This window comes from Kwoniella mangroviensis (genome assembly GCF_000507465.2).
Source record: "Kwoniella mangroviensis CBS 8507 chromosome 1 map unlocalized Ctg01, whole genome shotgun sequence".
In the NCBI taxonomy this organism is placed as follows: Eukaryota; Fungi; Basidiomycota; class Tremellomycetes; order Tremellales; family Cryptococcaceae; genus Kwoniella; species Kwoniella mangrovensis.
This window is the reverse complement of record NW_027062533.1, coordinates 4,954,000-4,979,152: the sequence shown is the minus strand read 5'-3', so window position 1 is coordinate 4,979,152 and position 25,153 is coordinate 4,954,000. Positions and strand designations below refer to the sequence as shown.

Sequence of the window (25,153 nt, the reverse complement as noted above, 5' to 3'; positions counted from 1 at the left end):
AATACTTTTCCCTCATTCATCCCTTGACACTCAAGGGAGATGATTACCGATCCCACACTTATTCCAATCCGATGCCACAGAACGTTCACATAATCGGGGCCTACGCCTTTCTCTCCATGATACAACCCTTCTCAATCCACATTTAAACCTGTATACCTTTCTTCAACCTATAATACAATAACATATCCGGTCCACTCCCATAATAAGCCTTTAGCGTTGCGAGCGTGATCTTAGGGTTGACCACTTCGTCACCGCATATCAACTCGATAATTTCTTCCGGTTGAGGTAAAGAATCTTCATTAGAAGTGGAAGATCTTCTGCCGTGTGACAAAGAATCCTTTCGTAGATGGTGCGAAGCGAATGAAGGGAGTTTGAGTTTCGATGGATTGTACAGATCTAATTTATCTACGATAAAGGCGGATATCTTTTTGGCTCTTAAGGCTCGTGAGGCGGATAATCTTGCGGAACTACGTATTGTGAAATGAGGTATTAGTCGATTCCATCATTGCCTCTTGGTAGTGGTAAGATTGAAAAGAGATGTGGTGTAGGTACGTTGACAGGAACCAGACTCACCCTTCAGGTAACTCTTTCATCCCACTACCAGGTGCAGGTTCCAGTATGAAAGTCAATTTGACAGGTTCCTTTTGTCTCGTATTTGACGCGAACAGGTAATCCAACAACCACAAAGGTGAATTCATCTCGAGATCCTCCATGTCCCTCTCGGTGGAAGATACTTGCGATCGATAGGTGACAACCCATGCGCCGGCATCTTTCGATTCCTCGGAAATCAGTAATGCAGTGGAGAGAGGTAAGGGGATATGAGGAGCTTCCAAAGGTCCTGGAGGGGAGAATCGGTGGGATCGAACGGTATCGAGGATATGTAGTTGTTCGGCTTCCCTATCTGACATTTTGGGGCCCTAAATGTGAACCAAACATCAGTCGACTCGATATGATTAATTTGTAGTCCAGGCGAAAGAAACTCACATCATCCTCTGGAGTTACTACTTTCTCAACAACGGGACTCATGGGAGTTTCAGCTTGTTTCTTCCTTCCTAGACCTTTCATCTTTCCCATGAAACCTTTTTTATCCGTAGTGATACTGGAGGTAGCGGGAGTAGGAGGTGTATTCACCGTTGATTCTCTCGAAGGCGAAGGGTCGTTCTTCCTCTTCGAGGAGAAATAATCACGTGTTGCACTGGTCCTTTCCGTATTGGGTGACAAGGTAGGATTGGTAGTCGAAGCTACACTAGGCGATTGTGGGATTTTTAGAGCTTGGAAATTCTGGAAGAAGCTGTTAGATTCAGGTGCACTTCGAGATAAGTGTTCATCGAATACTTCAGGTAAGACTGCCGGTCTACTGGCGGGAGAAACCAATCCTGGTATATTCAATGAAGGTGGTCGTGGATTGGAGAAGGATCCCGTCATAGCTCTCTTCCTGTGAGGATGAGGGATATCGGCTGGTCTCTCGATTGATATTTGTGTGATTCCAGGTGATTTCGGAACACTACTTGGTAAACTTGAATTTACGGTACTGGGCGTTTGATTTACAGCTAGATCCGTCACTTCTCGTTCCTCAGCTTTGATCAGTCCTCTGAACAAGTTAGCCAAAGCCCATTTGCCGAGATTGACTATGCAGAGAGAGGTGATCGCAATCAGCATACTTGTCTCAGTTTACACGGCATCGATGTTCATACTCACTTCTGATATCCTCCTGACTACCTTCGAACCCTTCTAGACCTAATTCATCTGCATATACCTCCGCATCAAACACTCTGCCTTCTTCAAGATGCACAACCAAGCTTCCGATCTTCGTATCGACCTGGCACCAAGTGATGACCATAGTTTCACCTTCTACTCTCTCTTTGACCATCTCCAAAACCTCTTGGGAATGTTTCCTAACGGCTTGTTCGGCCTTTTCTCCTCTTTCGAGATGTAACGCTTCGGCTACCTCGGAGGTACTGAATCTTCCTATACAGATCCCTCTGAGGATGTTCCACGCTGCAACTTCACCCTCCGTGTCGACCGTCAAGACATGTTGTCTGTCATTCAGGATTAACGATCGTACTAATCCACTTCGCCCAGCTACGGTCTCATCAGGATTGACCCGAAGAGGAACCGCTTCAGAGGCGACCTCTCGATCTTCGTACTCCATCCTAGCAGTGGGTTGTTCTCGGTCCATCTGGAATGATATCCGTCTGGGAGATTCATTCTCAGCTTTCAATAGCCCGTTTAGACCTTGAGGGACGGAAGACATGGAAGGTTCTCGGTGCATATCTTCCTGACGATGTTGAGAAAACCCGAAAGAATAAGGCGAATCGGGCACTCCGAGACATACGAGCGATTGATAAGGTATACCATTTATACCTAATTTGTTTCGACCGTCTTCCGAAGCTACTGAGTTCGCGGTAGATGCACCTGAAAGGCTGGTCGCTCTTTGAGAGGTGTTTCCTGTGATTCGATCTCGAACAACCGAAGGAAGAGCAGAAGCTGTTGAGCCATTCGGATTGTTCGGCGAAGTAGGACCAGCTGGACCGTTACGCGGTGATGGGGTTGGTGCAAATGAGATGGACCTGAAATCATCATTTTCGGTGCAATTGGGTCCCTCAGTGGCGTGTTGTCCATTGGGTGCCGCAGAATTTGGGGAGAACGGTGTACCTAGTCCTGTGGGTACAGTGATAGATACGTCTGTTGGAGGACTCCTTTCCGTAGGTATATTGTACGACAAGCCGTCGAACTCCTGATTTAACCTATCGATCCTCCTTCCTACGTCCCTCCATCGCTTGATCTCGGCACTACCAGTAGCCGTCCAAACGTATTCATCATCCATGGCGGTGATACATCTAATACCCTCATCGCCTGTCTTCGATTCGTAGGTACCATTTCTTTGGCCTTCCCCTTCCCTTGCCAGGACGACACACTCTCCCTCGGAAATATCACCGCATTGTTCTAGATCAGTGACACATAGGTATCCGTCTCGAGAACCAGAGTAGAACCGTTCAAGATTAGGATGAGTAGAGTGTAGAGCCCATACGGATGAATCGTGATGATTGAAAGTATGTAAGCATCGATGAGCAGCAAGTGACCAGAGTTTGATGGTGGTGTCGGAAGATCCGGTGAGCATCTGACCCACGATGAACTCCACATCAGCTCTGCAGAACACAAGGTTTGGTTTGACCAACCATCAACTCACATATCGTCCATCTTCGCTGAAGATGATGCTTCGTACACAGTCTGTATGACCGATGAGCTTTCCAATACTGTTATCACCAGCTCTAGGATCCCATAGTCGTACGACTCGTTCTGGAGTTCCGGCAGCTAACACCTGTCCAGCATGATCTGTGGTTCCCAGTATAACGAATGTTAGGAAATAACATTTATATGGAAGTCGGAATAAGATTTAACTCACCGACACCCAGAGCGTATACACTACCTCTTTCACCTTCCAATCCTACTCCACCGAAGTCATCTACTTTGGTCAGATCGATATTGAAGACAGGTTCATGGACCTGACTCTTGATATCCCATATACTGAGATGTCTATCCAGTGCACCTGAGAAGAGTAATCCTGGATATTTCGCCCAGGCCAATGCTCTTACATAGTCTCTATGACTCCCGACCAGTGAGGGCGATAAAGATGCTGGATCATCCGAAGAGGCATGTGGGTTCCATGCTCTGATCGTACGGTCCGAAGAAGCTGTTATGACAGTTTGGTTGAGATTACACAGGAGCATCGCGTTCACCCAATCGGTGTGAGTTTGAGCAGATTGTCTAAAGGTAGTCGGAGGGGGCTAAACATACCAAACACAATACATAAGAATCGTGAAAGTGCCCATACCTGAGCGAGCATGAGTTATTATGTGGCTGCTCACCTTGGAGTTGGCAATCTCATCCTTATCGATCTCCCATCTATCTTCATAAGGTATTTCACCTTTGTTCTTTTGGTTCTGCGATACACCCACCCATCCATTACCTTCATCATCGCTACTCAATCTATCATTTTCATCGTCATCAAACTCCTCATCATCAAAAAATTCAGCTCCATCACCTATTCTCTCCCACTTCACTTTCTGACCTCTTCCAGGTAAAACCTCGTACCTCCCACCTCTCCTTTTTTTGTGCGGTACGTTCAGTTCCCAAGATGCCACCAGCCCATCCCTTCCGCCCGTATATAAGATCCCTCCAGGTGAGTCCGATTCGGACAATAGAGTCGAGGTATCTAATGCCAGGGAGGTTATGCCTAGACAATGTCTGGGGTGCGACGGCTTTTCGGACGGAGGCGTCTGAGCAGTCAGAAAGGGGTTTCGAGATCCGAGTGCAGAACCAGGTGTGCTTGCGCCTGAGCCGTCTGTTTTAGGTATGAAGAATGGTGAAGGGTGTCCCTGACGCTGCTGGCCGAGGGGTGGGAGCGATAAGAGCGGAGGAGGTTGGTCAGGTGAAGGGAGGATATAAGATACCCTCCGTGAGGTTACCATCTTGTGCGGTTATTGCTCGAGAGGTGACGCCAGCTATCTCTTGCTGGTTTTATGATCGATGTCACAAGGTGGGGATGGAAGAGGAAGATGGTTAGCTGCTGTGATGATACGATGCTATATAACGTTCAATGTCAGTCAGCACACTCACACTCGTTACTCATCTGACCTTTTGAAGGGTTGGTTACTCGATTACCCTGAATCGGATGGATGGGTGGAAGCGGGGCCGAAGGGGAAGGGGATCAATGGTCCGAACATCCCGGTAGGTTAGGCACGCAGTCGCACTTAACTATTAAGCTTAAGATCGACTACTGTATCAGAAGCGATGTTCATCCTAGTCCTTTCATGTCAAGTCAAGTAGTGACCCGAGGTCGGCCTACTCGCGAAGAGCCTGACGATTACGTCTCGAAGTTGATTGCAAAGACAAAGCAGGATTTGCAAAGTCGATCTTGACAGTAAACAGAACCGGCCTCGTCTCACTCTACGATGAACTGCTTCTTGGCCAGTCACAATGATACTTACTTACTCAATGCATTTGCAGCGAAGCTTCTTCGAAGAAGTACCGATCACTTCTACTCATTAGAGCTGTGCACCGGTATAAAGGACGAGGCATGTTCGATAGACCGAGGAAAGAGCGAATGACTTCAGTTTCGTCAACCCACAGCCTAACAATAAAACTAGGTTAAAGGATGGTCATATATATGATATATCGATTGATATCCGCTCAAAGGATATGTAATATACCTCCACCTTTCATACTCACGCTCCAGCAGAATGTAAGTAATGAATGGGTTAACTCCTCTGGTACATGCAGTAACGTGCGATCATCAAGAGAAGGTGACCTACATATCAACATGAATAGACCTTCTATCATATAATATCGGCTTCTCTGCTCTCTGTACAAAATATCCCGAAATCTTTGTTAATTCACTTGGGCCGCGTCTACCGTAAAGATATAGCTTGTATGAAATTCATAATATTCACATCATGGCCTTGGATTCCATATCAATACCTTTCCAACAGGACTCGACAACTTGGAAAAACCCATTATGGGAAGGTACACTCGATCCGATCACCCCAAGTGATCAAGTCCAGAAACTACGGTCGACGATGAATGAGCTTCGATGGAATACAAACATGGGTTTGACGTCTTTTGGAGAAGTACCTACACTGTATTCTTACAGTCACCGTGCTCACGATTACAAGCAACCATCACCAACACCTTCAACCTTGGAATCAAAGCTGGCCTCAGTACCTACACGCTCATTGTCTGGGACTACTATCGCTCCGTCGATTCGATCCTCTTCTAGAGCAACTATTGAATGGGCCGATAATCAAGTTTCTTTCAAGGAACCGCAATATCCCGTCGATCTGCCAGATGAACTTCCACTTCTGAGCCAGAATGCGGCTACTCAGAATATTACTCACAGGGTGGATGATGATAGTGGACACCAGCAGCAGCAGCAGCAGCGCCAGAGTAATGAAAATCGTGAGACTGTATATGATAGTTTATCCCATAGGATAAGGACAAATTTTGACGAATATGTGAACGAACCTTTATCGCCTTTGTCAACTTCGCCTTCACCTTCAATGATTCTCACTTTACCAGATGCTACTGAAATCGAGTTCAGAGAACAAAACGATGAACAGTCAAATATAAGCACGAGGAAACGTAGTCATTCCCGTTCAGTCTGTATCAAGAAAAGGGGTCAAGAGCATATCGAAGTTCCAGGGATAGATGAGGGGTTTTGGCAATTGCCCACAAGGTCAGTGCAGAATGGTACTAGGGCAGCAGGGGGGAGAGAGAGATGCCAAATCTGACAGAAGAACGATAAGGAACTTGTATACTGACTTTTTGTCGTCCGAAACGTAATACAGTTCCATAACCAACACTATCCAAAAGAACACTCGAGTGTCTTCCGAGAATCGTCCAAATGATTTGATAGCTCAAATGGTGAACTGTGGATTATCACAGGATGAAAGGCGATTGTGAGTTCACTTGATTTCGGTACATCTCACTTTGTACTATTTCCAGATTACGACACCTCCCCTAGCCCGAGATAACTATCAAGTGATGGTTTGGTATACTGATACAACGGGTTTGATGTCATATTGCACTGCAGCATATCCCTCTTGACAGGATCCAGACTTCGTTCTCGTTCTTCTTCCAATAAGACAGATACTTCTCAATGTTGGAAATATAACGGAAGAGACGTCATACCTCAAGACGATATATTGGGACAATTGGCCAAGTCAGCATTCGATGCATCGATGGAATATCGTACGAATATGCGAAAACCGGTTGACTCCTATACAAGGTAAGCCCAGACGAATAGCTGTGTTGAGACTACTATAGTGTGTGGATTGACACTGACAGTGATACGGATTCATGGGATACCTCGCAGAATGTTCAATCAATGTTGTACAGCTCAAGGGTCCGAAATGTATAACCGACTGAAAGAATTGTAAGGGAAAGTTAGTATGTACGATACGATGGATAATCAAATTTGTAAGCTTTCCAAATCATATATACCATTCATTACGCACATGTCACTGATCATGCGTATTTAATCATCTAGTACCGGTAGTTCACGGAGAGGTCAACTCGCGGAGCAAGGAACTTAAGATGGTGAACGTCCTTGGTATGATAATGTGGTGAAAGATCGATTTGTCAATGGAGGAGGATTTGATCTAATTGATTCGAATTATATAACCGTCATCCACAATCCTCAAGAATACACCTCTTCGACGTCGACGTCCACTTCCAGTCATTCTATCGATCATGACGGTTTGAATCCGTCAAGCAGAAGAAAAGGCAGAGGCTTTCTTTCGAGACCAATTTTGACCGTAAAAGAAGCTCGTTCTCACTCAAAGACATGTTCAGACGCAATCGCGCTGACCCTACAGAAGCGATAGGGTCGTTAATTTTCTCTTCACTCGATTCGTCAATAATCGTACATGACCAGTATGAGAGTCAGATAAAAAGGCAGAAGGGAACTTGTAGAGAATTGAAGGACCTATTGGACGCTTTGACTGTTCGGGAGAATGATTGTTGAGCAGATGAAGAAAGGGGATCGCAAGGCGTAGAGCGCCACATGAGTTGCTATAAGTTAGATGGTGTTTTTGGATGTTGTACTTTTTGTATTGTCAGCACTGTAGTGATGTAATTATGATACTATCTCAATTATTAGTTATGCAGCGGACAGCGGCAATTGTACGGTAATCCATTCGATGATGATACCAAGCTCTGTTACTGTCCTTCTATCCTGCTCGAAAGAAGCTGGGAACTCAGCATTGGCTTCCAGCGGAGACTAATTTCGAGCGGAGATCTGGGAGGTGTGCAACATGTCTTTTGACCTTGAATGAACAATACGCTATAAATCACATTGCGTTGGACGAGCCGTGCATCGATATGATGATCTGAATGAGAACAATCACTGTCCTTCTTTTGGTTGAGGAGGACTGGCATCGCCTTAAGATGTGAAGGGACAACTACTCCTTTGATGATGACTACCATCCTTTTCATGGCGGTATGAAAGCACAAAGCCTTCTTAGCAGCTGCTTCTAATCGGTTGGACGGAGAGGTTTAGCAGCAAAGGCTAAAATGTATATATATACATATATACATATATCTATATATTGATTCTGGAGCATGTTCTTATCCTAATATCTAGCTCATCCGCCTTGTATCAATCAATCAAGTAAAACGCGATGTCCGAGCCAAAGTCAGATATCAATCGCACTTTACCTCTACGAACTTCTATCTCCAGTACCACCACTGATGGGTCGGGACTCACAGAGTCACCGGTCAATCCAATGATCACCATATCACCTACAGATGGACCCCAGAAGCTCGCATATCTCAGTCCAAATGGGTATGACGCAGACGAGATACCTAAAATACCAGGTCTCGAGGCTGGATTCTGGGATCTGTCCGATGAGTGAATTTGTAGAGCCCCTCCTATGCAACACGCCCTGTTTCGTACACTGACGTCTAATTGGACGGATGATAGGAAATTGCTAAATAGACTGGATGAATCGGAGTATGACAAGTGTCAAAAAGATTTTTCAACCGATCTTGAAGGGCAGATGGAGTTGTGTGGATTATCGAGATTTGATGGCAACCTGTATGTATAGAATCAAATACCCCTAGCCACTCACGTTACCATTTTCCCCTCATCCATGAGCCCTCGGTTCAATGTATAATCTTACTGACGTTGATGTTTGTCTGAATAGATTAGAGCTTTGTGCGGGAGCCAAACGAACTTCCTTGCAGTATTCAGACGGTCATCCCGATCCCGCTCAATGGTCAATTGCGGATAATGATTTCAATAGTATTTCACATAAAGTCATTGAAAAGAATGATAAGTTCGGTCCTATCGCAGATTCAGTATTTCTCGTGGCCACGTCGTATAGGTCTGATCCAGCTGGTCAGAAATACATTGATTTTGCAAAGTAAGACATTTACCCCAATACCTCTGTACCGAAGCCATCAGCTAACTCAGATTATCGTAGTAAATTGGTTGTAGCCTGTCAGAGTGAGGGGTCGTCTGTGCACAGGCGATTGCAATCTATCAAAGAGAGGGTATCGAATTATCAACGATATCATGAAGAGATACTTGTCACCTCGAGTAGGCACTCACAAGGTAAGTCGATAAATACCCACATTTTCGTACGAAGCGTAAGAAACTAATGAACGAATAATGGGTTTCAAGAGAGTGAAAGATCCCACCTTCGGGATCCATGCCAATCCCGCTCTACCGAATCTTACAACACCGTTGAGAGAGGTAGAAAATTGAGTATTTCACAAGGTGATAATACCAAAAATCCAGAGTCGAGATCCCGTTCAAGGTTGAGGGATATTTTCAATACCGATAATCTACGTCGATCTACCGCATCACTAAGAGATAGGTCTCGGTCTCGTTCGATCAATCATGAGAATCATTCGTTGATCGCTCTCACTCAAAATACTTTGAAATTGACATCGGATCTGCAGAAGGGTATGGACGAGATGCCTTCTAGGCTGTGTCAGCCTTTAGAGAGGTTGATCGACGCTTTGATGTTTGAAGATGGTGATGAACCGGATCCAATCTTTATCAACTAGGATGTTTCGGGGCGATAGATTGACTGCGAAAGAATAAAGGAAATAATTGGTATAACTATACAATGTACATATCCGCAGATCGCGTGCGAGAGGATGCAAGAGCGAATCGGTTTTTAATGGAGATCAGCCCAGTACGTCACCTTGTATGGGCCGATGGTTGAGCGGATCAGTCCGAGTAGGCGTCTTCTAAGGACACACATAACGTACGCCTATGATTCTTTGACTTGCGACGCGTTTCCTCATTCCATCTTCCAAATGGTCCTTGCACACGACAGCAAGAGAGATCTTGCACTGCATGATACTGCGAGTTGGATGATGATGACATTCCTCGATTGGGTCTGGATGCAAAAGGTTAAACAGGAGTGGCCCTGAGTTGAATCGATCACTTTGATTGCCGTTTCCGGTAATTATGATGTGTGTGGAAGAGAGTGAAAAAAAGGGGAATGGATCGATCGCTCTTTCCCTCTCTGATTCTCCCCGGGAATGTCGGCCATACATATACCAATACTCTCGCACGAAAAAATACATTACTGTACATCTTCCCTTCCAGCTCTCTTCAAGGATCATCATCACCACCATCATCGTCGTTGCCATCTTACATCTTATCTCTAACATCATCGACAAGTTCGTCTTAGATCATCGCCCGCCACCCGATATACAACAGCAGGGAAGGAAAGGATAGGAACACCGAATATCCCGGGAACATATAGTGATTAGAAAACATCCCACCGTCGGTCATTCGGCCACTAATACTGTCGACATACCTCGCCTTCTCACACTTGTCAGCATACTCTACCTCTCAAAGCCATAGATCCACATGCCTTCTTCAAATTACCCTCCTCAGCAAACCATGGGTGGGCTTGGCCACAATGGTGTGAGTAACCTTCCATTTTCATCTGTACTCTTTATCTCCGCTTGGTAGTCTCGAGGTATCCTGAGGATATGTCACCTTTGCCTCTCTTGTCCAGTGAAGGGCTCCGTTCGCGGGGGATAGGCAGACACGTAAAGGGGAACTAGCTTTGTCCTGCTTGACACTCCGCAATGTCCTTCCAACCACAACCTGTTCCCGGTCTTCTCGGTCTCCCAGGCAGACAATAAAAGGTGATGCGGTGTATCCGGAGTTACAACCTGGTGAAATGGTGATGAGGTGGTCATATTCATTGCACTTCTCCATGCACCGTGCACATATCTCTTCAACATCTGTCATAATCTCCATGTCTATCTGCATTTCCTTATATTCAGACAATGTCGATCGACGATTTGATGCTGACAAATCATCACTGAATTCTCAGTATCCTTCCAATCCGAACATACCTTCGGAGTTGTACACACGAGAATATCAAGCCCAAGCTATCAACGGCCAATCTTACCTTCCACCTCCACACGTGGTCCCTCAGTATCAGCAAACCCAGTCTCATTATAATTCACATCTTCAATTCACTCCCCAACCCCCTCCTCTGCAACCCGCAGAGCCAAGTAAAAGTGCTGAGAAGAAACGAAAGTCCCCCAAAGCGTCAACGGGCCCGAAACCTGAAGCGGCGATCCCTGTTGCTGTAGACGGAGTCATTCCAGCTAAAAGAGGTAGACCAAGGAAAAGTGCCAATAACATAACTGTAGCAGAATCAGTGAATCAAGATCACCAGCAGCAGCAACAGCAGCAGCAACAACAACCATCCATAATGGTTTATCCACCACCACCTCCGATCACCGGACAAAGGTATAACCCTTCGCCCCTATTCAACAACGACAGTGCAAGATCGGGTATTTCAACACCCTTATCTGCCGGTGGAGATGTCAATATGCGCGACGGCGTGCAATTGCCCCCTATGGGATCTTGGGCACCACCTTCCATCAATTCTTCCCCTAATTCCGCAAATGCAAAGAATTTGCCAAATCAACAAAGACCACCTTATGGTAGTTCTGAAAACGGATGGTCGTCTGTGCCACCGAAACCATTGATGAACCCCGAACAGCAACAATGGTCACAGCAATATCAATCTCAATCTGATTCTCAAATCCCGACTCGCGCAATGAAGAGAGAAAGAGAGTCGGATCAGGATAACAGCAATAGGCCGTTGAGTGACCCAGGGGAAGTCGAAGCTTCTTTAGCTCTTGCAGGATTGAAAAGAAGAGATAGCGCTCCGACAAGTGGCAAGAAACCTAAAAAAGAAAAGGATGATACCAAATCGTCCAATAAGAAAGCTGACAAGGATGGAAAGAAAAGTTGTGCGGAATGCAGAAGGTTGAAAGCGAAATGTGATAGAGTATTCCCATGTTCCAATTGTAAGTCAGCCAGCTGACTACGGGGATGCGCTCAAGCTAATTTTGTGTGAATACAAAGGTCGACGAAGAGGATGTGCACTTGTATGTCCAGAGGGTGATCTAAGTTGTATGCAAGGCAAAAGATTGGTTTTGGCGTCGACGGAACAACTTCATGAAAGGATTGCTCAATTGGAATCAGCATTATTCCAATCACACGGCAGAATCTCCACAGGTCATCATCCATTACTCGCCCCGGAATACTTAGATGGTGGATTTGCGTCTCTCCCACCTCCACCACCATTAGTTCAAAATGATTCGCTAGACAATTCTCATTCGCCCAAATCTGGTTCTCATTCTCACTCAAATGGAGATGTGCACAATCGATCACCCAAAGGACCTTCGTCAGCCTCCAGTCTGATTCTCGCCACGCCCCAACTATCAGCCGAGAGATCAAGCTCTCAAGGTCGTATGGCCGTCGAAAGCTTGCTCACGGAAGATGCAGCTGCTCCGGAAGGTAAGAGGGAAGATGAATGGGCAGGTGAAAATGCTGCTCCTGCTATGATAGTCAGTCGCGCGTTCTGATCCTGACGTAGTGTCAGTCTCTCGCTAACGCAGTGCTATTTATCTAGATCGGCACTGTAGGTAATCAGGCGAATGAGGATCTCGATGAACGACATCAAGTGTTTGAAAGGCTCAAAAAGCTTTTACGAGTATTGCCGTCTAGAGAAGAAGTACAAAGAAAAGCGGAAGCTTTCTGGAAGACCTCCGTCTGGTAGTAAGTACTACACATTCCCCTGTGTCCCGGTTGCCAGCGCTTCTCCTGACATACATGAATAGTCAAACAGTGCTGCACAAAGAAGAATTTGATGCGATTTACGAACCAGCTGTATTTGGTACGTTCATCTGCCTACATACTCACCAGCATTTGTCTGAGCTTATGGAAATGTACAGCTCCAACACCCGCAAACCCACTGTCACCGCATAAGTTGGCAGTAGTCCTTATCGTACTGACATTGGACACATATCTCGACATATCCTCTGATGAGTGAGTGCCTGAAGACACGATACAACGTTGACGTGCCATATACTGATACCATAGATCTGTTCATCTCAGGGAAAATCTGGTGGTTGCTGAATATTGGGACGCTTTCCAACGATGTTTTGACACGCGGTTCGGATGGGCTGCGAGTGTAGCTGGAGTTCAAGCTTTGGTAAGTAGTTCTGGCCCTGTTTGTATCGTCCAGCCTGGAGCTGATAGTCGACATCAATGTCTGCAGGCTTTAGCTACTTTGTTTGTTGGGTTTGGATGGCGGGGAGCAAGAGCGTCCAATTTCTATTGGTTAAGACAGATGACCTCCGCCTCAATGCAGGTAAGTCACAATGAATGGCTTTTGTTCATCTTGGACCTAGCTTACAGACACTCTACGCTAGCTTGGACTTCATAAAGATCCTCATCCATCTTTACCTGAAGAAGAAAGGGAATTCCGTCGTCGACTTTTCCACGAGGTAAGCTTATTTTCAATAAAATGTTTGCTAGAGGCTATGGCTAAAATCGAAATCTCTAGATATTCGTGCTTGATTGCTTGATCTCCCTCAACCATGGCCAAAGGACAGCCATCCCGATAGAATATGTCGAGGCTGCGTACCCCAAGAGTGCTACAACATTGTCATTGAAGAAATACGATTTCATGAAACTGGTGAAAACACAGGTGATCGATATTGGCTGTCTACCTGATTCCGCTCCTGCCGATTGGAACACGGTCGAAGATGTCAAGAATAAGTTGATGCAGTTCGAGTGAGTGTACTATACAGATAAGAAAGATCACTGTGCTGACTCCGATTGGTATTTTAGTGTTACTGCTATTCCCTGGCTACATTGTCCGCTATTGAGAGGAGAGCCTCTTCCCCCACCCGTTGAAGGTTTTACAGGAGAGGACGCTTTAGCGCTCCAGTCTACCACTACTTCCAGTGAGTTGAAATCGGTTGTTGTGGCATCCTATCGAATGAATCTAATGTGATGGATTTATCACAGTGTGTCATTACAAGGCTATGCGTGAGTTCGATGACCATCAATATCGCTGTGCAGCTGCTGACGATGAGCTGCAGTCTACCTGTTCCGACCTTCTCTGAGACGTCTTGTTGCTCGACTTCGGTTACAACCTCGCGAATCGGTTGTATTCAGCGATGCTGATCGAGAGACGGTTTCGATGACATACCGAGCATGTCACGCTATCACCCTCACATCCTACTACATGGCTCGTAAACATCCCAAAATGATGGCTAGGTGTTGGATGGTCTGGGTTCAAACTTTCTCCGCTGCTGTGTCGATGGCGGCCTTGGCTATCTGGTGTGGACCCCACTTAGAGAGTACCTTTGTCGGATCTGCCTATCAAGAGTTGAGCGAGGCTTGTGACATGATCGGGGAGAATGGAAGCAAGAGGAGTCTTGGTGTTCTCGTGAGTTGAGCTCGGTGCATTGTTACCCCCATGCGATCATCCATGCTGATATGATATGCATTCGCGCAGTCCTTGTTACCTATACTCAAAGCATTAGTAGCCAATCGATATCCTCAAGTGGTCGGCAAACAAGCCAACGAGACGTCAATCTCGCAAGAAGGAGAGGATATGTTATTTGCCTTGTTAGGTGGACAAGTTGATGGTCGAGATACTTCTTCCAACTCCCACAATAACACACCTTCAAATGCTTTTCAAGTTACTTCAAACCCTCCTCAAATTCCAGTGCCACCGGCCCCAGCTACAACGACGAAAACGCAATCGAACGCTTACCTGGGACAAGATTCGGGCGATATGAGTATACCTTTCCAAGCACCTATGATGAATCCCAATGCCGCTGCTGAGGCTTATGCCATCGGACCTTACGCTCAGCCAAATTCGACGGGATGGTTCCTCCCTCCTCCAGCTACCAATGGAGATATGGTCTTGCCCCTTGCCCAATCTGCGCCTTCCGCCTTGCCTCTCTCCACCACCACCACCACCACCACCAACAACAACAACAACGATGATGCGAATGGGAATATAGAAACCCCTACTGAACTGTGGGCAAGGTTGCAGACTTTCTATGAACCTACGCCGATTTTCTGGAATGGTATGACCTTTGGTGGGTTGCCTGTAGATGGTATGACCGTCGGAAATATGCAGAACATCGCGGGTGGTGCGAATGCTGTCGCTGCTGGAGGCGTTGGTTTTGTCGATTATTCTGGACCAATGTATTGATAAGATATTCTAAGTTTTCGTCATGGTCTGGGCGAAAGATGGAAAGTAGGAAATGGAATTATGTTTTGTATCTTTATTTGTTACTTTGTCTATTGATGTATCGGTATGATCTTTGTAAGGATGTATCGTATGGTGCATATCGTAAACCATATGACTATGCAAGATGCATGATTGTCGAAAGCTACATAGAAGTACAAGATATGAGATGCGATACAACATGTTTTCTATGAAGAGTGCAATACTTCTTGTATGCACAATAATTATCGAAATGATTTAATCATATAAAGCCCTGATTTTTTACCTTTTTGAAACCATTTCGCCATGTATTTCACTCATCATCTCCTCCAATATCTCTTCGTCCTTCAGTTTTATCTTCTTCCTCTTTTCATCCGCAATACCCGCTGAGCACGATGTGTTACGATGAAGTAGGATGATCAACCTTTCCAACAGGATCATCAAAGGATCTAACACTTTCTCAGGTAAACTCTGCTTCTCTACATTCTCAATACCCTTGCTGGTGGCGATGGTTGAAGTGATCACCATCTGATCGTTGTCTTTCGAATTGGAACTCGAACTGGAATTGGAATCTTGACGTATTCTACCGATAGGCATTGAAAGTGGTAACCAGATCATCTCCTTATCCGTCCCGATCTCCATCCCCGTTGGGTTCTCTCTAATACGTATATCATGAACTGTCTCGGTGATTAAATCCCATTCATGCAATTTCAATCCCATTCTCATTCTTTTACTTCTCATCGACGATGAGTCGTTCCGTATCATCGAATGGCGTATACCCAATCTAACTTGGTCCGATAGAGGTAATCGTAAAATGATTTTCATCATTTCAGCAGATACCAGATCGATCGTCTTCCTACCTGGTGTTATACCCCATTTCCTCATTTGTCGCAATACGTATAAACTTAATGGCAGGTCGGAAGATAATGTTGATTTTAAGATCGTGTTGATCGTGAGAGCATTGATCAAAGTTACTTTTGGATATTGCTTGACTTGGTTCAATAACCTCTTAATGGAAGTTCTTATTGGCGGTATTGATTTTACAGAGGAGGATTTACCGGGAGTTGAGTAAAGTTGGAAGAGGGCAATCCAAGAATCATTATTTGGTAACTCATCTTCTAGCACCTTGGATTCGATCAAATTCCATACTCTCCTTGAAGCATTTATATCGCCAGTTTGACGTTCAGCTTTCATCCAACTGTTCAAAAATCCCACAGAGGGTTTATGTCCTTCTCCAATCAAATCTACCAAATCCATAGCTAAATTTCTAGGAAAGGTCGATTGGATCTTGTATATGTCATTGGATCTTCTCCATGTGTTGAGGACGGTAGTGTATACTTTACATATTGCATGTCGATCTTTTTCATCTAGGACTTCTGAGATGAGTACTGTCGATGAGCAAGGTGAGGTGTCGATTTTGCGGAGTACGATTTGTCTGAACCGTTCTAACAGATTCATGGATTGCTTTATATCTGATCGTTGAGAGTGGGACGTAAATAACAGATCCCAAATTTCCAATGGCCATTGTTCCTTTCCCATTTTACCTGTGCTGGTGTTATCACTGCATTCTAAGGATAAACAATCGCTGATCATCTGTTCCACCACACCAATCTCAGGATTGATATCTTTCATGACGGCTCTTAACAATACATCCAATAAAGGTATATCCAATTTTTCAGGTAGTATCGGTAGTATTTTATTGATTATTGATGTTCTGGATGTTATATCTTCGGATGATATACTGCATTTTAATATTGATGTTAAGGTAGAGATGGATACAGGGACTTTTTCATTTAATGATCGATCCACCAGAGACACTATTGCTTCTAAACCTTTCGGATGATCTACAAATGCAGAGATCAATTTCGAGTATGTCACCTGTCTATTGAGAAGAGATTGAGGGGACGATGGGTCGAATGCCTGTGACGAAAGATGTTGATGTGCTGTAGCGAGATGGGAGGTACTGGAAGTTCGGAATAGGTAAGAAGGAGAGAACGACGTCGGTTGACTCTCGGGACAGGGCAGAAGACCATAGTCCCCAGTGGCGAGGGTATATGGCTTTTTCGATTTACGAGCACCTGAAGGTGGTTGAGGAAATGCTTGTGGGTATCGCTGTTGCTGAAGGATGGACGAGAGAGTGAAGACCGGTGGGAGTTCTGGTCGTATGTGAGATTCGATCTGGGAGATGACCGAGGGTGGTAGTCGGACCCGCATCTTGTAGAGATCTCCTCTCCACTCTTCTGCCGGCTGATCTCTTATCCAGCTTCTGATCACTAATTGACTGTTGACTTGTAAAGTATACGTCAAAGAGAAAACGGGAGAAGATCCGATGAAAAAAAGGGAGAAAACATCGACGTCTTGAGCAGAGCGAGTGTTCCAAGGCAGGTCACGTGACAACACCGCGACCGTCGCAACTTTGGAATGCATCAACAATCATAAAATTCAAAACTGGTCTCTTGCAGTCAATAGTCATCTAGGAATCTTAATCATCTGCCCGAAGTCATATAGTCAACGTTCGCGCCATGGAAGTAATATCTCTCGGTCTTACAGCTCCAGCTGCCTTGAATCAGGATGTCGGCTCCGCTCCAAAGAAAAAGCGCACCAGGGAGGAGAAAGAAGCCAAGAGAGAAGCTAAAAGGTTAAAGAAGGAGAACCAAGCTGCGACTGCCCCTACAGAACCCGTACCAGCGGATGATGATATCTTCAACCATCGGGAAAAAAAAGATAGTCCGACGAAGGAGAGTCAGAAAGAAAGCAAGGAAGAGAAAGCCAGAAGAAAGACTGAAAAGGCTGAACGGAAAGCTAGGAAGACCAATGGTGCTGCAACGCAATCTGAGAATGATGGCAAGACAATCAAGGCAAAACCGCAAATATCATCAAAGATAGCTGTACCTCCCATTGAACCTCCTACCCAGACGAAAGTGACGAAGAGGGAAAAGTCCCAAACTACTCCGTTGAAAACACTCTCGCAAGCTGGCCCTTCTGCATCGTCACAATCACCTTCCAAACGACCTATCCTGACCGCTAAACCCGTCAGACAACCGTCTACCCCAGCCAAGTCATCGTCGCAGCGATCTAGATCGAATACACCGAGAAGTAAATCTGACGAGAAACCTGATGACGCGACGTTGAAAGCTCGATTGAAAGATCAGAAAGCGGTTGAAGAGTGGTTATCGAATAATTGGGTATCCGATGTTGAACTGAGGAGATTGGAAAGATTGGACAGTGAGTTCGAACGACATCCACAAGATCTTAATAGGATGTTGGGATGTGCTAAATTCCGCTGGTCATTGGTTTAGTCTTGAAGTATAAAAAAGGCAAGCTCACGGAAGATGAGAAAATAGCAATTAGGAAAGTACTTGATACGTATAAAAAGGTCAGCTACCTTCTGTCATCAGTCCACCCCAACGGGCAAAGAAGGCTGATGAATGGAAGAATCAGGTCAACCGACTGGATGATGAGAAATTAATAGATACTATCATGGCGAATACGACTACATTCCCAACAGGTAGAGATGGATGGCAAGCATTTTGGCTTGAGTTGGGTAAGCTGATTCAAGTGCAGTATATTTCGGAAATCGTATAAAACTGATATTCACGTCATTTAGCTGGCGCTTGTCCCGGTAGGCCAGTTAGATACGTCATGAAAATGGTACAGAGGATGTATGATCCAAGAGGGCATAAAGGTCATTTCACCCCTGAAGAGGATTCAATGCTGATCTCGTAGGTGACTGCGCAATGCTATTGAACATTCATGCGTGCTTCAGGCTGATACATGCTTGTATTGATAGGGCGTACGAACTACATCCTAACCAATGGGGTAAGATAGCCGAGATAGTTGAAAGGACGTATCACGATTGTAGAGATCGATATATGAAAGAACTACAGCATCGACATACGCGTAACCATGGGGAATGGACCGAAGAGGAAGAACAAAAGCTTTTGGAAGCTGTGAAGAAGATGAACAGACAGACGCATAGAAATGAGATGGACAACGAAAATATACCTTGGGTTTTGGTGGTGAAGGAGATGGGAGGAATCAGGACGGTTGTGCAATGTAGGAAGAAATGGACGGATGAGATATACCCTAGGAAAAAATGGGGTTGGGAGAGTGGGCATGAAAGAGAGAATGATTACAAGTTGGTCAGAAGGCGAGTCACTGTCAATCTCTCCAGATCTCACAAGAGTGAGAAGTTCTGATTTAATTCATAGACTTGAAACTCTCAATTACCCCTCGGAGAAGCATATCAAATGGAAAGAAGTACAGGATGATACATTGAAGCATATGACAAATCATCAAGTCAGGCAGATGTATTATCGAATGAAGAATAAGATCGAAGACGCTGAAAAACTCACGTATCCAGGTAAGTCTGATTTCCATCGACTTGAACATTGTTGCTGGATACTAACGGTATTTTTTTTTTTGGCTCATTCATCAGAATTGGTTGAGCGATTGAAAAGGATTTGCGAGAACCTCGGACGGATCAGTCGTAAGAAGAAGCCTAGTAGACCTGAAATTGACACTTCTGACGAGGAAGACGAATTAGAAGAGGAAGAAGGCGCAGCGAAGGATGAGCATGCTGATGAGAAAGAAGACGAAGATGGAAGTGGATTGCAGGAAGAGCTGGAAGACAAGTAGCTTGGTGAAAAATGAAGATATTGCCCAATCTCTGAACAGAGAAGGGATTTTGAAGCAACTTGTACTGTACATTAGTCCACCAAAACATGGTAGTCTAAAACAATTTTGTTGTACAGAGTGCATGTATATACAGTATCACGATTCAAAATTGCGTCTCAATTATTTTCCTTTTCCTACTTTTACCCGTCCTCGAACTATTCCCTCCCTTAAATTTGGAGCTCTCGACGTTCCACTGACGGATTCTCTTACCCTTGACCTTGGCGATCAACCACCGACTGTCATTCGAAGCCTCCTCCAACAAAGCTCTAGTCCCTTCTATCAACTGATCTAAGATCATCTTCGGATCTTCGTCCAGATGCCTTATGGTCAACATATCCAGATCAGTCTTATACGTCTCACAAATACGAGCAGCAACTAGTGATAAAAGCTTCTGAAGTTTCTCTTTGGAATATCATTTATCAACTCTTCTGAACTCGTTGATCTTACCTTCCTCACCATCATTACCGGTTCCTACGGTCTTTCGTATTAGTATATTGGTGTATTCTTTCGACATTTGATTCACTACGGATTCGTGATAATTGCTCAGCCACATTAACATCCCATTTGTGTCGATCACTCTATCTCCGGTCACTCGAGTATGCGTGGGGCGGTGATTGAAGCCCTGGCTTGGCGTGGACACAGGTGCGAACGATGGTATGATACTTGGTGGCAATTGGGGAGGAGCAGTACTAACAGAGCAGACTTGCGTATCTAGCATCTCTTCAGTCCTGGGTATGGGTTTGGGTAATTGAAAAGTCAAATGTCCTTTTTTGCGTTCGCTGTATCCTGATTTGAACCATGCTGCACATGGAAGTCCCTTCTCCAACGGATTGTGGTCTTGAGAGAACACCTCTCTGGCGTAGGTTGACCACATGTCCAATTTGCTTTTCGTCATCGGACAATCGGGATCAGAAGTGGCATCAATGCACGAGAGGCTTGTCGAGCTGGATATCGGGATATCCTCCACGATGATACCTGGGAATGGAACTATTCGGTTGATGTTTGGAAGATCTATAGGAATATTGGGCTGATGCCATCCTGACGACTGTGATTGCCCGGCAGATGAGATTTGAGGGGAATCGATCATCGCTGAATATCCATCAAAAGGGTTCTCAAAGCAAGTGATTGTATCTGAATACCCAAAGATCGGATCTTTGAGATCGAAATCGATGTCAAGAGAAACACTACTGGGTGTAGAGGGGTGTGTATGCAACAGCACCCAATTCACTTAATAAAGTATCGTCGAGTGGCATATCCCCTACAATCGGAAAACGTGCTTCCAGACGTTCGAGGTGTCCGAGTATTCTGTAGTCTTCAGCACACGACCGTGTTCAGATTTAAGCATGTACTCTCAAAAGAGGATTGGGTGAGATTGGCTTCAGAAAAGCACTTTCATAATTGCTGAATCAAAGCTATTGTGAAACGTTTCCTGGAGAAAAGTCAACAAATTCACCTGAAAGGAAAGATGGTTCTTCTCAGATCCTGATCGGAGAGTGGCACACTTGCGGATACACGTTTATACAAGAGTGAAGCAAACCCGTTGTGTCCAAGTGTTGCAGGGCTCAAAGCCTTACGATTCAAGGAAGGCACTATCGATACATGTCATAATTGGAGAAATGGATACAGAAATTAATTCAATCTCACTCTACCAAATAGGGAGACATTGAAGTGTCTATTCCTAATTGATCTTGTATCATTCTTATGCTCATATTTTCAGATTTATCTGATCAAACTATACTTCGTAAAACAGACTTTGCTTCTCAGTGTCGCTCGAGTGCTGTTTAACAGTCAAGCCTATCCTAATTTGAAGTTTGCGTAGCTATGAGGGAAGATCAGCAAAGCATGCAGTATACAGTATACCTTTTCGGATACGCCAAAAGCGTCAACATACCGTTTACTTTCTCATTTGGTATGGCATTCTCAACATGCTGTTGGGTGACTTTCTTCTCTTTCTCTGAGCCGAGACCATTGGCAACGAACGTGGACTCGCTATGTCTTGTGACTCCTTCTCCATCGATATTTGCGTGGTGAATGGAAGGTACCCATGAGTTGGATCGCCAGGCTGGTAATTTTGTTCGATATAGCTCGTCCACCTCTTCCAGAGAGATCTGTAAGAAATACAGAGGCGCGTCAATCAATCACGATCACGGAGACGAGTAACACTAGGTATCACTTACACCTCGGGTTTCGGGGATCATAAAGTACACGTAGACAAAAGCGAATACCAAACATCCGCAGAAGACCAACAGGATCCTGGTAATGCTTGTCAGCCTCGATCGTCATGCATCTTGAGGCACTCACAAAGGTCCAATATCATCAGCGATGAGGGGTGAGAAGTACGATAATAGGAAATTCCATAACCAGTTGGTAGCGGCAGCTAAAGCAATACATTTTGACCTAACTCTCAATGGGAAAGTTTCTCCCATCAATACCCCTACAGAGTCAAGTTTAAGCTGTCAGTCCGAACGCAATTTGACGAGGTGACTCACAAGGTGTAGGACCCCAGAACATTGAATAGAAAGCCAAATGGAAGACAGCAAAGGCAATCATCACATTCCCACCGACTTGTCGGGTACTATCTGAAACTCCTTCGGTATCCGTATAGAAGTGTCCTACCAGACCGGCAATGATCGCACAGACTGCTTGACCCAATGATCCAATCAAGAGTGATTTCCTCCTTCCTACATGTTCGATCGTCCACATTGCTGGGAATACCATGAACAATGAGATTCCTCCTAAGATCGCTTGAATGGCTGTGGAGTCATATGAACGTCAAAAGAGGCTTTCCCAAGTACGAAAAGAGGAATAATGACTTACAGTATGAATCGAGGCCTGTACCTGCCGCTTCGAAGAATACTGGACCGTAGTAGTAGTAAAAGTTCCTATGGTACGGGTAATGGATCAGCTTAGACAGAAAGTCGTTGAAATGGGAACGGTAGACCCACTGTCCGTTCAGTTGTTGTAGCATTTGTACCATACATCCGTTCAGAGTTCTTTTCCACACTATTCGGTAATTTATTAGCGTCGGGTTGGGTCTGCCATATGAACAAACTCACTTCTGCTTCTAGTTGAGAAGCACTCCAACCATCCAGCTTTACCACCTTCATTCTCGGCTTCGATTGCAACTTGAAGTTCTTGCATGACGTCTTGAGTCAATTTATCATTGACACCACAATCATTAAGCGCTGCAATAGCTTTTATCGCCTGATCCACTTTGCCTTTACCTAACAGTAATCTAGGTGATTCCGGTAACAAGAGCGATCCACCCATTAATATTATTCCCCATACTAGCTGTAAACCTATGGGTATTCGCCATGAAGCTGAATTGTTGATATGATGAGTTCCAAGGTTTACTATGTATGCCAAGAACAAACCACTTAGGAAGACAATTATAGGCGTCAGCTGAAATGACTACTGGACTGTGTACAGGAGGACATACGAGATGATTTGTACTTGGTATAAGACTAACAACGATCCTCTCAATTTCTTAGGTGCAGCTTCGCCGATATAGAGCGGTACGATAGCTGACAGAGCGCCGACACCTAGACCGGCAACAAATCGACTACCGGACCATCAATTAGCCACGAAGCTCCTTCCTTCTAGGCAGAATTTGACTTACCCGGCAGTAAGCTGACCAAGCGAGAACGTAGTAACCTGGACTATGACTCCAATGAAGAACTACACAAGCGAGCCACCACCATTCAGCTTCTTCTTCAGGATTACGAGTAAATCGAGAGATGATGAACCTACAATGGCAGACCAAAATAAGATGGAACCTTTTCTACCTAATCTATCACTTGTAAAAGCCTGTAAGATCGCACCGAAGAAAGTACCTGCCGAGAGCAATGATGTGATGATCGATTGATTCTGCGATGTTATGGCTGTAGCATCGACTCCTTGAATTTGGTGGATGAAATCTGGCATGATCAGACATCCTGAGATATAACCGATCTACCATAACACCGACGAATCAATAAGTGGAATCTATTTACCATTTAGAAGGATAACAATGACAAAAGCTCACATCGTACCCAAACAGCCAACCACCAACTGCAATTCACTCGTCAGCTTGAGTTCATCTACCGTTTATGCTGAAAGCCAGGCCTGACTCACACGCAGCGAAAACACAAAATACTATCGATCGCTTCATTTTTATACAATTGTTACACACAGAGCAATTCTGATTACCAGTTACCAGTTAAGACTTTGATTAACCCTTTCTGTTTGTCAGTAATGAGTAGTCAGAGGACCACGAGCGCTTCCATTTCGATAATGCACAGCTATATATTATTTCATTTCTTGCAAGAACAATCTCGGCCATGATGACATCCATTCCTTGTTCACACGGAACGAGACGGCCCGATTATGTTTGATAGGTCATTTACTCTCAGGTGATCTCGCGGAACTTTAGCTTACATCATGATTGTTTTCCTACTTGGCCCGAAATGATCTCGTATGTTGGGCTCCTGAAGGGTCGAAAGCATCGCAATTGGGGCAACTAAAGTGTAGACGACGCTTCATGTAAGTGGGTGAAGAGAATCCTGGAAATCGTCATTTGCCGGTTTCACATTCTCGTAATCACTCTACGAACCAAGTGTTCAGGAGTCAGGTTGATGGTCTGATCTGAAAACATGCTAAAAGACCACATGGGGCTTGCAAACGAGATAATGATGTATTCCAACGTTATTTCGTCCGATGTTAGGCTCCGCATCTGGCGGAAGACTGCTGCTTGAGGAAAATAGTTAACCGTTCTTTTGCATAAGTAAAGCAGAGTCCCTCCACATGGGGGTACCTCATTGACGTCAATGGCGTTCGGAGTAATTTCCTGGAACCTTAGTGCGGCAAGTAACAGAGCATGGTCGACTGTTATTGGTAAACCCTTTGGTCGGTCCGGCCATTAGTTTCAATCGCGCTGGGAGAGCATGTGTTGCGTTATGCAGTTAGCTAAGACTGGGTTCTCCAGGCTGAGTGAATTATGTTGTCGGCTGCCGTTCGGCCGCCGTATAGGAACCTTCGTTCTGTAGGTGGAAGGAACAGGCGCTGACTGCTAGGGGGAAATGTTTTGCGCGAATCAAGGAACAAAGTAATAGGTCACCTCATAGTCTACAGAACTTTAACCTCACTTGCTTGAATGTAGAATCATCAGAATGCGCATCTTTGCAGACAGAAATCACGAGTACAATGAGCGATACCCATGGATGAGCAGCAAAGATCCTTCATAGAGTTTGCCCGGCACAAGGACTATCATAGATCCGTGTTAAGCTGTGTGAACAGGAGGAGAATGTCGACATCTCCTCGTTCTTGGTGCAACGTAGTCTTTAGACTTCAATGCTCATGCATCACCACCCAAACCTGCTTTCGATTAATGATGGAAATTGCCAGTCAGAGATCTC

At 45.0% G+C, this 25,153-nt stretch overlaps 8 protein-coding genes across 8 annotated transcripts; 4 read left to right on the top strand and 4 right to left on the bottom strand.

The window, feature by feature from the left end:
• Positions 1-142: 142 nt before the first annotated feature.
• Positions 143-4,472, bottom strand: I203_101853 (uncharacterized protein; the record flags this gene model as incomplete). Its single annotated transcript, XM_019146361.1, has 7 exons — positions 143-467; positions 574-917; positions 985-1,628; positions 1,699-3,121; positions 3,191-3,336; positions 3,407-3,788; positions 3,870-4,472. The coding sequence occupies 7 exons, from the start codon at positions 4,470-4,472 to the stop codon at positions 143-145; spliced, it is 3,867 nt and encodes a 1,288-aa protein (XP_019003894.1).
• Positions 4,473-5,456: 984 nt separating this feature from the next.
• I203_101852 (uncharacterized protein) lies at positions 5,457-7,094 on the top strand (the record flags this gene model as incomplete). The annotated part of the gene is made up of 4 exons (XM_019146360.1): positions 5,457-6,235; positions 6,348-6,458; positions 6,593-6,787; positions 7,049-7,094. 4 exons carry the CDS (start codon positions 5,457-5,459, stop codon positions 7,092-7,094), a joined length of 1,131 nt encoding a protein of 376 aa, XP_019003893.1.
• Positions 7,095-8,180: 1,086 nt separating this feature from the next.
• Positions 8,181-9,573, top strand: I203_101851 (uncharacterized protein; the record flags this gene model as incomplete). Its single annotated transcript, XM_019146359.1, has 5 exons — positions 8,181-8,410; positions 8,483-8,596; positions 8,706-8,924; positions 8,985-9,115; positions 9,185-9,573. 5 exons carry the CDS (start codon positions 8,181-8,183, stop codon positions 9,571-9,573), a joined length of 1,083 nt encoding a protein of 360 aa, XP_019003892.1.
• Positions 9,574-10,787: 1,214 nt separating this feature from the next.
• Positions 10,788-15,068, top strand: I203_101850 (uncharacterized protein; the record flags this gene model as incomplete). The annotated part of the gene is made up of 13 exons (XM_019146358.1): positions 10,788-11,856; positions 11,915-12,399; positions 12,465-12,610; positions 12,673-12,728; positions 12,787-12,880; positions 12,950-13,046; positions 13,113-13,205; positions 13,267-13,341; positions 13,401-13,630; positions 13,688-13,803; positions 13,868-13,888; positions 13,942-14,291; positions 14,361-15,068. 13 exons carry the CDS (start codon positions 10,788-10,790, stop codon positions 15,066-15,068), a joined length of 3,540 nt encoding a protein of 1,179 aa, XP_019003891.1.
• A 297-nt stretch (positions 15,069-15,365) lies between these two features.
• I203_101849 (uncharacterized protein) lies at positions 15,366-17,297 on the bottom strand (the record flags this gene model as incomplete). Its single annotated transcript, XM_019146357.1, has 1 exon — positions 15,366-17,297. One exon carries the CDS (start codon positions 17,295-17,297, stop codon positions 15,366-15,368), a length of 1,932 nt encoding a protein of 643 aa, XP_019003890.1.
• Positions 17,298-17,605: 308 nt separating this feature from the next.
• I203_101848 (uncharacterized protein) lies at positions 17,606-19,721 on the top strand (the record flags this gene model as incomplete). Its single annotated transcript, XM_065516970.1, has 7 exons — positions 17,606-18,308; positions 18,383-18,459; positions 18,525-18,627; positions 18,691-18,805; positions 18,874-19,233; positions 19,295-19,446; positions 19,522-19,721. The coding sequence occupies 7 exons, from the start codon at positions 17,606-17,608 to the stop codon at positions 19,719-19,721; spliced, it is 1,710 nt and encodes a 569-aa protein (XP_065373788.1).
• Positions 19,722-19,863: 142 nt separating this feature from the next.
• On the bottom strand, positions 19,864-20,847 carry I203_101847 (uncharacterized protein; the record flags this gene model as incomplete). The annotated part of the gene is made up of 2 exons (XM_019146355.1): positions 19,864-20,162; positions 20,217-20,847. 2 exons carry the CDS (start codon positions 20,845-20,847, stop codon positions 19,864-19,866), a joined length of 930 nt encoding a protein of 309 aa, XP_019003888.1.
• Positions 20,848-21,492: 645 nt separating this feature from the next.
• I203_101846 (uncharacterized protein) lies at positions 21,493-23,910 on the bottom strand (the record flags this gene model as incomplete). Its single annotated transcript, XM_019146354.1, has 13 exons — positions 21,493-21,579; positions 21,659-21,868; positions 21,938-22,013; positions 22,062-22,194; positions 22,250-22,513; positions 22,578-22,642; positions 22,706-22,763; positions 22,817-23,136; positions 23,200-23,322; positions 23,380-23,438; positions 23,511-23,711; positions 23,785-23,810; positions 23,874-23,910. The coding sequence occupies 13 exons, from the start codon at positions 23,908-23,910 to the stop codon at positions 21,493-21,495; spliced, it is 1,659 nt and encodes a 552-aa protein (XP_019003887.1).
• Between the last annotated feature and the right edge of the window lie 1,243 nt (positions 23,911-25,153).